General features: G+C 41.9%; 1 protein-coding gene across 1 annotated transcript in view; it reads right to left on the reverse strand.

Moving 5' to 3' along the window:
• Positions 1 to 14,930, reverse strand: part of pdlim2 (PDZ and LIM domain 2 (mystique)) — a 53,220-nt gene continuing 38,290 nt past the window's right edge. Inside the window, exons 7-10 of the mRNA XM_083783227.1 lie at positions 8,179 to 8,297; positions 4,241 to 4,389; positions 2,193 to 2,304; positions 1 to 1,618 (exon numbers count right to left, since the gene is read on the reverse strand). Of these exons, the coding sequence (XP_083639353.1) occupies positions 1,426 to 1,618; positions 2,193 to 2,304; positions 4,241 to 4,389; positions 8,179 to 8,297 (573 nt within the window). The 3' untranslated portion in view covers positions 1 to 1,425. The remainder of the gene's footprint in view (positions 1,619 to 2,192; positions 2,305 to 4,240; positions 4,390 to 8,178; positions 8,298 to 14,930) is intronic.

A 14,930-nucleotide genomic window follows, 5' to 3' on the forward strand; every position in this document is an offset into this window, starting at 1 on the left:
TTCAATCACAAACATGCAGGTGGGGAGCCTTCCGTCACACATGCACACAATACAGGCCAAGGTCTACTTTCTTCCCCAAAGCCTGCAGTTAGAGACAGTTAAAAATACAAAAACACAGAAATGTTTGAGGCTTATCATTATATCCATCCATATTGTGAGTGAGAAATTGTTTCAGAAATGTCTTACATTCTAACCAGGAACTCCAGTAAAGCTTTTGAATGACAAAACGGGCATCTCCATTGCATATGTTGTGTGATTTTATTACGTGTGATATGATATGGACATAATGTATCTTGCTTTGAGTACTGCTATATCAGGACAGTCATAGCATATTCAGCAATTGTTTTCACACTAGAAGTCAACTTCCGTACACATACATTATGCATTCAAAGGTAGTATATAGTTCTATCAAAGAAACATCAAAAATATCATTTCATGTTGCATTAATCTATAATCCCTTATAAGCAAAAAACAGAAACAATACAATATAATTTCAACTAATAGGATCACTTACAAAAGAAAATAGAAATAACCAACACTCTTGAGCAAGTCTTTTGTGATATGATGTTAACGCACTTCAAAGGAATGACTTGAACTTGATCACACACACAGATCTAAAGGTGGCATGTAGAAACCAGTGCATTTATGCAAGATGATAGCACACACACACACACACACACACACACACACACACACACACACACACACACACACACACACACACACACACACACACACACACACACACACACACACACACACACACACACACACACACACACACACACACACACACACACACACACACACACACACACACACACACACACACACACACACACACACAAATCAATGTCTGTGTAGAATACCTTTCCCAAAAAGAATGCAGTTCAGGTGAAATATTTGGTCCCTTTGCTAAAAAAATTCGGTCAGCAGGAGAGTCGAAAAGCCTTATTTTGTTATCAATATACCGATCCTTGCCAGTGTCAGTAAGCCAGTCCTGCTTGGGTTGGTCTGATCAGGCGGTGTTAAGTAAAACCCTGCTTAAATACATTATGATGTAGCTGGAATGAGGAAGAGCTGTACACGCCAGCTAAGAAAATCCTATATAGGTCACAATGGCTGGTTTGACCGCTTGTGAAAAACAAAGCTCCACTCCGCAAACGATTAACAAGAAAAGGAAAGCAAGTGAATGATAACGTCGCAGAGTATGGTTAAATGCTACAGTATCAGAAGAGTACATGATCCTCTCACACATGGTCAAAGGCCCTGCCCGCTTCCGCACCCGTGCCCAAGGTCTGTACATTTGAGAGTCAGATGAGGTGGGGAGCATGAAAGGCAAGGCGGAGGCGGCTGCCTTTCAGCGGCGCAGTAACGCGGTTGGGGAGGCCTCAGTGGCAGTAAGGCGTTCCAGAGAGAGGGGGCTCAATGTCGGGGAGAGACCGTAGCGTGAGGAGAGGTACCGGGGCCTTGGTACCTCTCCCGGGCATGTTTCTCGCAATACATATCTTCCCCGGCCCAAAAGTGACCCCTCATCTTCAGGTTGAGACCACAGTCTGTGCACGTGTAACACTCTGGGTGGCGGTAGCGGTCGTCCATAATGCGTACCGCCTGTGTGCTGAGGAGAGACAAGTGCAGTTAGACACTTGAATTTGGACATAATCGTCGCTGTTGAGCAGAAACCTTGTATGTCCATATTTCATTGAGTGGTTTTTTTTTTCAAGAATGAATGCCCCATTTTATACTTCATTGTATGACAGTGTAAGAAAAATAAGCTCACAGTCACAAGTTATCACAATATGACTGGTATTCTAGCTATTGGTCAGGTTGAAAGTGGCTTGGTCTGTCAGTGGCTTTTATAAATATTTAGCCAATCGTATTAACAAAAGCTTGTGACCAGACCACATAACTACATTAGACCCATTCGTTCTCTTTTCCATTTCGGTATGCCGTTGTATTTTCTGCAGTTCCATACTATTATGATATTATGAAAACATAATAACAATCATGAGTTTACAATAATCAGCATTTATATGAACAAATTCAATCTTTAACTTACCGTTTAGACGCACATGATTTATAGATATCACATGGTTCACTTTTTACCACAGGGCAAAGTATCAGTAATACTATATCAGCATCTTATAACTCTGTCACGGATATTATTTCTGTGTGCATGCATGAACTCTTACACAATGCTGGTGCCACACTTCTCACAGGTGTGGTGTTTGGTGACTCCTCCCACTGGTGTGCTGGATTTTGGGGGGTTGGGTGAAAGCTTCCCTGGGAACCTCAAAGCGGCCTCTGGGTAGACACAGACACACACACACACACACACACACACACACACACACACACACACACACACACAGAGAGAGTCGTATTCAACACCCAGCAACCTAATTTACAGCCGCTCATAAGGAAAACATGACAGCTTTGTCTCTCCCTCTGGCAACCTGTGTATCACATCACCGATTTGTTTGTCTTCACTGGCCTCTGTCTGTGCTAGCATCCTTGAGAGCTTGTTTGTGTTCACTGCTAGTCATCACAACTATATTGTCGACAGTGCACAATGGCCGTTATGTCTGGAATTATTATAAAGGAGGGGAAAGCCATCTTTCTGTGAAGGAAAAGAACAGCTCCAAGACTGCAACTATCCATTACTTTTTCAATTATTAATCAAGAACCACATTTATTCTATATAGATTTGATACTTTTTAATATATATTTAAAAAACAATTGCAAAAATAGTGAAAATAATAGAGCTTGTTGATTACTATTTTTGAACATTTTGGCATTTTTTTGGGAGGGGGGGGGCCAATCAGCTAATGACATTCCCAAAATAGGATCAATTATTATATTAATCAATGATTTTTATTATTTATTGATTATTAGTAATCAATCATCAATTAAACCAATTAGTTTGTGTGCCGTTTCACACCTAAACAGCACACAGTGCTTTTGACTCACAAGTGATGGCCATATGGAAAAGTTGTTATTACTGAGGAACTTACCTACTACTTTTGGACAGTCTACATACTGTAGGTCTGCCAGGGTTCACATGCAAGAGGGAGCTACCTCGTGAGAAACAATAGTCGAAATTGTGGTAAATTATGTGAAATTTGACATAATGGATGTAACCTGAAAGCAGCAACATCTTAGTGTGTGAGATGTACTAGGAACAGCCTTCCAAATGAGAATAACTCATAAATAATTACACAAGTTAAGTGTCTTTGGCCAACCATGCAAGGCTGTTTGAGCAAGCAGAGCTTAGGTGTAGGGCTGCTACACGATTATTCTTTCGATTATGTTTACGATTAACTTCTAATAGATTTTTGTCTGATTAACCACTTAAAGGGCCACTTCACCCCTTTTGCAACCAGATCTTACTGTAATGATGTTTGTATGTGTTTTTAGATATTTTAGTAATTCAAAGTGTCCATGGGCTACATGATGTCATGGACACTGGGCTCACTTCCTTCCTGGACTACAATTCCCATAATTCTTTGGTCCACTGCTCCTCCTTGTGGATATGGGTAGGGCTGTCTTACTGAGACAACATGTAGTCCAGGAAATAAGTGAGCCTAGTGTCCATGACATCATGGAGCCCATGTACACTTTGAAATACTGAAATATCTAAAAACACATATTAAAGTAAGTAGCCTTGCCGAGCCATGAGGCCCATACAGTAGGGCAGGAGCCTATCTCCTGTTTCTGTAGCGTGAGACAGCTTGATATACAAGTACACCCCCTGGACATGACGCTAGTATGTCGCAGGGACTTACCCCCAATCCAACCCTTGATGCCGAGTGTCAAGCAGGGTGGCATTGGGTCCCATTTTTACAGTCTTTGGTATGACCCAGCCAGGGATTGAACCCCGACCTCCCAGTCTCAGGGCGGACACTCTAACCACAAGGAGCTGGCACTGGGTAACACATATTACCCACATAAAAACCCCAGGAAAGTGTTTCTTGTCTCACAAACATCATTCAAATAAGATCTGGTTGCAAAAGGGATGAAGTGGACCTTTAAGCCTTATTTTATTTTATCATTGTCGTACAATGACGTTATGCTAAAATAGACAATGTAAGGCTGAAAAATTATATTTATTTTATTCACATTTTTTATAACCGATTATATCAATTAACTGTTATACCCCCTACTTTGGTGTGACTGCATGTATTGTATGTATTTTATTCATAGGTATGAATAAAGGGTGGCGAAGCCGCAGACTGCTAACCTTTCTCATCGGCCTCCAGGACTTCCTGCAGCAAGCGGAAGGTGTTCGACTGACGAGGAGCCGTGCGCGACTCCTTGTTCTCCTGGATCATCTTGTATACCTCAGACTCCTTGTCGAACCTCTGCATGGCAAAATCTGAGCTGGAACTGCTGTGTGAGAATCACAAATACAGATAATCAAATACACTAAACACACATACAGTACATCTCTCCAGATGAAAAATGCATTGGAAATTCTTATATGAATTTGGCCAGTTCCTTGCAAATACTTTACATAAATGTTACCATTTTCTGATCCAATGATACTGGGATGTACAGTATATGATATGAATACACAATGTACCTTACAGTAATGTATCACTTAAACACAAGCTTTATATATATATATATATATATATAATTCACTACGTTACTGTACATTATGAGGCAAGTTTGACAGGATCCAGAGAAAAGGGGAAGGGGCAGCCCTGTGAGTTTGACCTCCAAACATAAAGTCTTCATTGCATACCCCAGGCAACTGCAGGCCAAAGCCATTCTCCAGTGTCTCAGCCTATATACCATCAACTTGATGCCTCTCCTACCCATTACCATCCATTATTACAGGGGGTTCTGTTTAAACTCACTAAATGGCCTTCAGGCAGGAAGTAACAAGGACATAATAAAAATAACTGTGAGAGATATTATGGCTATCAGTTGACCAGTGGAACTTGTTTATGTAGTGTGTGTGTGTGTGTGTGTGTGTGTATGTCTTCTGTCCTGTCCTATAAAAAAAAGATAAGATGTCCTATAATAAAGATAAAACTACTTAAAAAAAACAGAGATCTAGACGTTAGGGAAAACATTAGACTCAATGCATCCCGTGATCCCATCCAGCATAGGACACCTTTTCTGCCTTCATAAATTAAGTTCTGCAAATAATTCAGAAGTGAGTCAATTTAGGAATATGAGAATATGAAAACTGTAGATTAGTTCAGGATGCCAGGTAATTAACAGATCAGCTCATTATCATGTAATACATACATGTAATGATGGACAGGATGGAAAAGTGGTTACTTTTACAGTTTCTTCCATAGCTTTATGCATAGTTACAATAGCAAGTTTCACGAGTCTCAACTCGGGTTGAATAAAACAGAAATACCAGTAGACTCAGAGGCACCAAGAGTGAAAGTATCCCTATATGTGTGTATTTGACTGAAGGGAGTCTGTGACCTGCAGCTGTTAGTGAGAACCGGTTGGCTGGGTACAGACCCGTCAGGTGTGGTTGGCAGCCATTCACCTGTAGCCAATTGGGAAGGACATTCTGGAAGGTGTCAACTGAAATCAGTGAGCTCACTTGGTCTGGTTTGTCCTGTCTGTCATCAAATATCAACGTACGGAAAGCCTGTTTAAATATTTGTTGAATTATTTACACCTACAGTGTGGAAATCAGAAAGCTTGAAATAAACAATTCAATGATGCAACTGATTTAGAGAACAAACACCTCTTTTACAGTTATATAAAACTTCCACTATCGTTTTGTCTTTCTTTCTCTTTTTAAACAAGTGAACGTTTTGATTCACTCTTTTTATACCTGCTGTAACAGCTACAGTACAGCTCTGGCCAAATGCGACATGAAAGTCACCTGAGGTCTGTTGAATGATTAGGTCAGATAAAGAGCTGAAAGACAGTGGCTAGTGTTTTAGGACGGTTCTAGTCACAGATGCTCAAACAAAGAAAGAGGAAGTAGATTACATTATGTATGGCATATATTTTGAAGTTGGTTCTTTTGAAGGAAAGATAACTATATTTACGTTCATTTAAATGTTCACATCCAAGAATTAATTTGACACTGTATTTTAGGGAATAGCCTATTTCTGCCTTGTATCAGCCTTTGGTGCTTGTTTCCATCTCAAAGCACATGGCTGAAACAGGAGATGGCAACCAGACAGGATAATACATTTGTGACTAACGCCAATGCGCTGGCCCTTTCTCCCGCATCCCAGAACATGGTTGAAATTGAAAACAGACTCCTGAGCAGTGAGCACGCCCTCCAAGTTTTCCACATGCACAGCTCCACCCTCAGCGATCCGTTTCGCTGTTTGCCTCTCTCACCATCCCTTCTGACATACAATCCCAAAACAAATGGAAAGTCTGGGTCAAATGGGAGCAAAACAAGTAACACCACAACTGAAAGGCTCGAAGTCCGGAGTGCGTAATTCATTTTACAGTTTAAGTGCCGGAGTTTCAGAGAGTAAAGGACAAACTGGAGAAGTGTGCTGTCATGGAATCATTTGACTTTGAAGTAAAGCATGTCAACAGAATGCCTACATCAAAAGGCAGATCTGTTTGGTTTCCCCCTGCCACACTTGGCACAGAGTACCAATGATTATAATCTAGTAAAAATACAGGTCTGTAAAAAATCTTAAAAATGCATGTACCCATTGTACCGACAGTCAAAACATTGATAGCATCACTATTTTCAAGTACCACCACAACACAAAATCAGGACAATGGAGAGATGATTGAATAGGTTCACCCACATTTCTCAAAAATATAAACCTGTGACTCCTATAGTCTCAATTAAAAATAAAAATTAATAAATCAAATTCTAGACAAGACTCACCTCAGGACAGGACAGCAAAAGCTACAGTGAGCTTAAAAGTCCCCTGCACGTCTAACCACTGCTATGACTGCTGCTCAACAAACCACCACACACACATGAACACACATGCACACACAGATTCAAAACATACACATACCTCTATCTACACCAGATGAGACAAGAAGAACAAGAGTCTCACTGAAAAGGTGTGCCCCTTGCCTGGTACCCATTGGCCAAGAGAAAAATGGGGGCGGGCAGTGGGTGTCACAAAGCCTGTCATTGGTTGTGCTGGAGCAGGGAGAGGTTTGGTGTACAAGCTGGGGACTCTAGACTGGGGGCCAATTAGGGGGGAGAAGGAAAGTCAAGACGTTTTGGGGGATATGGGGTGGCTGAATTTGATTCCGTCTGCGGACGCGTCACACCACTGGCCTGGGGTAGCCAGGATGGAATCAGTGCCAAAGTCAACCCTGCAATAAAACTCCCCCTGCACTGGAAGAACACAAGACTCTGAAAGAGAAAGGAGGGATGCAGACAAAAGATCCTGCAAGAGACTATGATTTATAACCGAGTTGAGTCAAACATTGTTTACTTTACTATTCTGCGAGTGTTTTTTATTTATCAGAAATATTGTGAGGTGAACTCTCATGTATGGTCAAACTGGTCTACTCCTGTGTTGTACATATAACACCAGAAGGACAAAGAAGGATAATGCAAAATTACACATTAAATAGATAAAATATATTGAAATTAGACAGTAAGTGATGGAGGCCGTCAGGTGTCAGTGTGTTGAACACAAAAAACACAAAACAAATTAATCAAATTATGGTTGCCTTGTGGACTCATTAATTGTGCAAGATAAGTCATCAGCTCATTTAGAATTATACCAACAGTTTTACATTAAGACTTAAGACACTCAACTTTTGTGGAATGTAAGAGTAACAGATTGGGACAACTCAATCGAAAGTTAAAAGGTCCAACCAATTGTTACATTATGAAACCCATTTTTAGCTAGCAACATTAGCTGTTGCTAGCGCGCACACACACACACACACACACACACACACACACACACACACACACACACACACACACACACACACACACACACACACACACACACACACACACACACACACACACACACACACACACACACACACACACACACACACACACACACACACACAGGTATATAGCAACATATTTGTTTCAAATGTCTTCAATTAAAATCTGACGTTCAGAAAGTTGGGTTTTTAATGTCTAAGGAGGGGGACAATAAAAATAACCAACAAATAATCATATATAATAAATTCAGTCGCAGACAACACCATGCTAAACGAGTAGTTGTGTCACAGTACCTGCGTCGGGGAGACATAGGGATGTCCCGATCAATGGGGCTGTGGGGCGAGTAGCGACCTGGTGGCGTGGGGGTTCTACTGGACACCGAGTTGTTCCTGAAGTCCACAGAGGAGAACTCCTGTAGAGAGGATGAGACAGAGTGACTGAGTGAGTGACAGCGAGGGAGAATAAACCCAGATGCTAGGTAGAACTGCACACACACACACACACACACACACACACACACACACACACACACACACACACACACACACACACAGTCTGGCAGTGTGCCGCGGGTTCGACTCCCGATCGCGACGGCCTTCACTGCATGTCTCTCCCCATTTCCTGTCTGTCCCTCCATAAAAAATATAAAATAAAAGGCGAAAGCCACAAAAAAGTTTTAATTAAAATTGATTATCGATAATTCTTCTGATTATTTAAAGGATGAATCAATGATAGCTCTAAAATCTATTTTATGATGATCTTGATACCGCCATCATATCATATTTTAGCATGCCATCTTGGCCTAACTCAATTACCAAGTTTGCTTCCCAAGCCCTGAACAGTACTGTACAGAGATCTCTCTTGGGAGCCATTGTTTTAACTATTTTGCCACCTGAAATTTTGATGAAGTAGCAAATGTTTACAGTCTGATTAAGCCTAATTCTGAAGGAAGGTGATGTCATCAGATGAATAATCCCGTCCAGATGAAGATAAACCTTGGTACGTTGATAAGAATGCTTTAAGACTATCTTCCACTCTGACCTGCATTGATTGTATTTTCTTTCTTTGATGTCCTCTCTCTTTCTATGCAAAATCTTTATTTAATACAATATACTGAAAGATCATGTCGTTGTCTGTGGTTTGTTCCTGTGAGTATTTACATCAGGGTCTAATTATAACAAGTTGGAAGTTCATCATTTTATTCCATCAATGGATTAAATGGATTAATTCAATTAACCCGTAGAACTGACCTCCTCCAGTTCTTTTTTTTTAAATATATTTCTGGGGTTTTCTGCATTTGTTGATAGGACATAGTGGAGAGAGACAGGAAACAGGGAGAGGGAGACAGGGAATTATATGGACTCATGTAGCAAAGGTCGTGGGGATCGGGACTCGAACCCGCGACATGCTGTCAGGCATGCGCCTATATGCGGTATGTGCCTGGACCGCTAGGCCAGCGGGCGCCCCAACCGCCGCCAGCTCTGACGGTTGAATCAACCCATGTGTGGGTTCAACCAGAATACAGTTGGAAAAGAGTAAGACTCTGGTATGTGAAGACAATATTGCAAAAAAAAAAAGAAAAAAAAAAAGTAAAGCAAATCAAAGCGTTATGTTCACCTCAGAGCCAAGGGGTTATTGATAATAGATGTGGATCATCACTTGACAATGCAAGGACCTGGCACTTAAGGGTTTGCGTTTCATTTAGAAATGCTGTCGACTTGAAAAATTGGAGAGGAGTGTGTATATGTATACTGCAGGGGGCAGGATGTATCGACAACCTGGAATGTACCAAATCTAATAATCCTGTGAGCTGTGATCAGAAAAAAGGGAGTGGGATAGGAGGCTGGGAGAGGACTGTATGTACAGCACACACTCTCAAGATGGTGGTACAACACATACAGTAGAGAATGCATCCAGTGGCTTGCCTGTGCATTTCCACTACTCTGTCCATAATAATAGAGTTGATCTATCATGACTATTACTATGACTATGACTATCTATTAATCATGACTAGTCTTTCCATTTTTAATTCTGTGATTTGTCATAATTTGGCCGGTCCCCAAATTGAGTTTTGTCTTGGTCAAGCCACACCCAACATTCATGTGCTGTTGATCATCCCTCCTGATCAATCACATGTTTATCAAGTGATCGCAGCCAGCCAACATCAGCATTGTTAGCTCTTGATTGCTATTTATAACCGAGCCGGAATTCAGCCCCTCAGCAAGATGACAGAGATTACATTTGCGTGGTAACAGATGTTTGGCACTGGCCATTCTATTCGTTTGAAGCGGCTGAGCCAGTGTGTACTTCTTTGTGAAGTACAGTTCTCACAATTATGCATAGCGGTTATGAGCAATTTTCCTTGTCAAGAAAACAAAAGGAGGAAAAAATGCCAAACATTATTGATATGTATTATTCACCTGGCCAAGACAAACATGGTTTACTGACTAAACTTTATTTCCTGCCTGAATTACGCTGGATTCTCTTGTTCAGATTGAAAAAGTGGTATTGTTTCACATTAGCCACAAGAGGGTGGTACATACACATTGTGCACAGAAGGTTAGGGAAATAACTGCAGTATTTTTTTTTAAAGAAAAGAACTGAAGGCAAATGCAAAAGTGCAAGTACACGAGTCAAGAGCAGCAATCTGTCGAGACACAGACAGGAACAAGTTTAATTAGGTCACAGCTGAGTACTAGTGTGGGTGTGTATGTGTGTGCATTCTTTTCCTGTGTGGCGTTAGTGCCTGTTCATGGTGAAATTGACCCCAGGCACCCTGAACACACAACACACCTGTTCCAATTATGAGCAGCACATAACTCAACCCAGACAATTTAACTGTCAGGAATCTCAACAAACAAATTGCTTTAGCCACAACACATCTTAACACATCTACATGTGTCCACCTGCAACAGTAGTGGTCAGTTTACAGAAACACACAAAACATAATAATCAGAGCTATTCTGCCTGTGATAGTCATTGGAACAAAACCACTTGGTGAAAGGAAGGGACGGGGCCTCCAGAAAATGTGTTCCACACAAGTTTCAATCTGCTGGGGAAACAAAAGCTACTCTAGGCCAAGTGCACAGTCCAGGAAAACTGAGTGTACGAATCAAAAAGTCCACAGTCAACTCCAAGTACCAGTTTCACAACAGGGCTCCCTGCAAAACAGCTACCCCTCCCCGTCATCAGCTGGCATCGCTAGTACAGAAGCCCATCCAAGCAGCACCCTGGCTCTCTTTGAGCCAGCACATTTCGGAGACTCTCAGGATGGGGCCTGACGCTGGAAGATTGGGGTGGAGAAAGTGGCACTCGTAGAAGTCAGTGATTCTGATTGCGTCTCCATGTTCCAGCAGCACCCGCTTCCAATTCAGCAACGCTTTGAACAATGCCTCTGTTCTCAATTGAGCCCTTTCTTTTTCCTAGCGAGTGGGCAGATCAGCGTCTCCAGCCAGGAAGTCTTTACCAGAAACGATCACTGGGACAGCTCTCGGAGATTCTTCCCAGGAAAACTCACTGCAATAATGGAGGGCTCATCAGATCACATATTGCATATCATCTGAGTATGAACGGAGACTCATGTGTGCTCTCCTGCTGGGAACCAATCTAAAGGGCAAATACCTTTAGGCATAATACTTTATGCATTATTTCAAAATGGACTCCCTATACGAAGCAACCCCAGTATGCGAAAACACACTCTAATGCAACCCAAAGCTTGATGTTATATAAATGTCTGGCTGGCGATTAAGTTGTGGAGGCCTGATCTAGGATGCAAATCTCCGACCGACTGTTCCACCGACCGATGAAACCTGCTGTCAACTTAAGTAGCTCACAAGGCTCCTGTCTTCAACAATGTGAACGTGAAAGAATGGCAATGATTTAGGCATCTAATTACAGATTGATGGGACCCAAGAGAAATGAAATGAAGTAGAGCAGAAACACAAAAGAAACAAATGGAGAGAAAGAAAGAGAAAAAACAACAAGCGTTCCACAGTGACAGGGAGTATGCAGCTGCAATTGAGTTTGACCTTAGAAGGTCCAGGGAACATGGTCTGGCCCGACGGAGAGTTCTCCCATCGATGCTAGCTGGTTCAACATTCCCATTCCCTGCTTCGGTCCTTTTATAGCTGTGGAATTTTTCTGGGTTTCCCAAAACCATTGCTATGCTCAATTAATCTCTGTTCCACTGGTAAAATGGTGGGCAAGGGTGAAGAAATAATAATAAATAAAATAATTTAGTCCACACTCGTTTGGGGGTATTTTTCCTCACTGTACATTTTCACATACAGTGCACATATGTGAAATGTGAAAGGGGAGCAGTTAGGGCCTCAGGGGTTAAGAGTAAGACACAGACGGGCAAGAGGTCGAATCGAGGACTTTCTGATTGATTCCCAGAGGGCCGTTCTACCCATTCAGCTATAGCAGGGGTTCTCAAACTGGGGTCCGGGGAGTAGTATCGGTAACTCTGAGAGTGTACTCTGAAGGCATACTCTAGTTTTAGGTGATAAGGCGACCCACCGAAAACTACAACATGACGTCATGCCACGGTGGTAAGCAACTCATCGCTCACCCAAACCTCTCTCTGTTTTTACTAACCACCGTTTCAGTGGTCACCTTATCACCTAAAACTAGAGTATGAATAGGCCTTGAGAGTACAAATGGAACCAAATGACCCATAAGGGTTCAATTTGTACACTCCTTGGCCTCATGCATATCAAATGAAAATATATTTTTTTCTTTTTTATGACAGTACAACGGCGTTGCTTGATTATAGGAGAATTCCATGCTAAAAGGCTTTCTTCCCTTTATTTGTAGTTGTTACGTCCCCACCAAAGAGGTCCAGGTGTTATTTTGTGCAAAAGCTCCTTATTAGCTATTTCCTCTGCCGCCTTAAATGAATTGCATTGAATTTAATGGGAATTGGGGGTTATGGGGTGTTGTGCTAATTCACTTATTTCCATCGCTCAAAATTATATATTATTTTTTGTATATATCCTCTCTTCATAATGTAAATAATATCCCAAGCGGCACAGTTTACTACTTATTTCGATGGAAATAAGCAAATTAACACCCCATAGCCCCATTCAATTCCCATTCAATTCAATGCAATTCATTGAGCGCTTATGGTAGGGGAAATAGCCAATAAGGAGCTTTTGCACAAAAAACACCTGGACCTCTTTGGTGGGGACGTAACGACTACAAAGAAAGGTAAGAAAGCATTCTAGCATGGAATTCTCCTTTAACATGACTAATAGAAAACTTGTGAATTAATTAATTAATTAATTCCCAAGCACCCAAAACAAAATGTGGTGGTAGAGGCACAGTTAAAGACTATTATTCTCCCCCCTGTCAGGTGTAAAGGAGCAACTTGGACACTCAGGCATGAAGGAAGCATGAGTTCAAGTCCGTTGTCCCCAGGTTGGCGGAGGGTGTGTATAGCCCAGGATCACATTAGATAATTGACACAGGGGTGAAAAATGAGTTACAAAGAAAAAAAAATACTATCATTCTGTCTTTGAGCAGGAGCATGGTGGAGAGTTTCTCTCAGAGGAAGCCCTGATTGGAGCTGCACTGAACTGTAATCAGGAGCTTGGTGTTAACACGACCTGGGTCATTAGAGGTATGCAATTCAGTCTTGACCCACAATTTCAGCTCTCACTTTGGTGTCTCACACACACACACACACACACACACACAAACACACAAACACACACACACACACACACACACACACACACAAGCCTCCGTCAAAGCAGACGCAACAACAAAACAGGAAATGGCAAATTGAGGCGAGGACACTGTCAGCGGAGGAGCCTTCAGTCTGGCTCCAACTGAGCCACTCTGCATCATCATCATTACCACCCTGCAGCTTCAATTACAGGGCACGGGCCAGCAGCACACAGGAGGGATGCTTAGAGGAGGCATTATTTTGGAAAGCTTAGTCCTTGCTATACGAAAGTACAGTAACTGCTCATTCACGGTCTCCCTCATTGAGACACGGCTGCTGTAGTAGTGCATCAGGTCTGGGGGTGTGGACAGGGGAACACCAGACATCCTGGGATGGGTAATAATCAGAGTTGTGTACACCATTTCCTACGCAGCAGTAGGCTAGAGATTCGCGGAGGTCCTGTGCAGAGACCTGGGGCGAACCTGCTCGTTATCCACTGTCACTGGCGGCATGTGCCTTGTAATTATGTCTGTGTTCAATGAAACGTTGCTGCGTCCATCTTCTGCTTCGTATAACACGCAACAGATCCCATATCAAAAATGCGTATAATTAGCATTCTGTACCTCTTTTATGGGTTCAGATACCAATAGAGATGTTTTATAGGGAAGGGCTGAACGTCACTGGGTCAGGGTGCTGATAGGAGTGGTGACATGATGGGAACGTTGGGTTCTGAGGCTGCAGACCTTGCTTGAAGTGGAAACGTCAATTGTGGCCTTCGACACTGCAGTGTTAGAATCCCATATAACACAGCTGCCCTGCACTCTCCAGGGGGTCCTAGCAATAAGTATTGCACTGGTACCACTTTATATTCTTACGGAGCACACTTTTAATGAAGTGATGTTTCTCCATACAAAAGACGCGCATTCGGAAATGTTCTGCATCGATTTTCTGCCAGAATCATACAAATTCAGTCATTAGTATTTGCAGGTGTATTTCAGTTTTGTTTGTTTTGGGCTTAAGAAGGTATAAGTACTCAAATGATTAAGTATATCAGTACTGAAGGACTCAAGCACCTAAAATAATCTAATCATGTTACGTACAGTATCCAGTGGCGGCCTCGTATATGTTTCAATCGTTTCAATTGAAACGGGACTCGAGCCTCCAGGGGCCTCCCGATTCAAAAATATGTTTTATTGTTTTATTATTATTTGTAGTAGTAGTAGTAGTAGTAGAAGTGGTAGTAGTATTGCATTGCAGCCTTCCAATCAGCCTTGTCAATAATTCAGCCTCATCCTGTACGTGCCTCCCAGTTATACCTTATGGCCTACAGTAATTTCAAGACAAAGTAAAATAATTGTTTAATCAAGCTGCTTTTGT

Source organism: Protomyctophum parallelum (genome assembly GCF_964188405.1).
Source record: "Protomyctophum parallelum genome assembly, chromosome: 15".
NCBI classification, from domain to species: domain Eukaryota; kingdom Metazoa; phylum Chordata; class Actinopteri; order Myctophiformes; family Myctophidae; genus Protomyctophum; species Protomyctophum parallelum.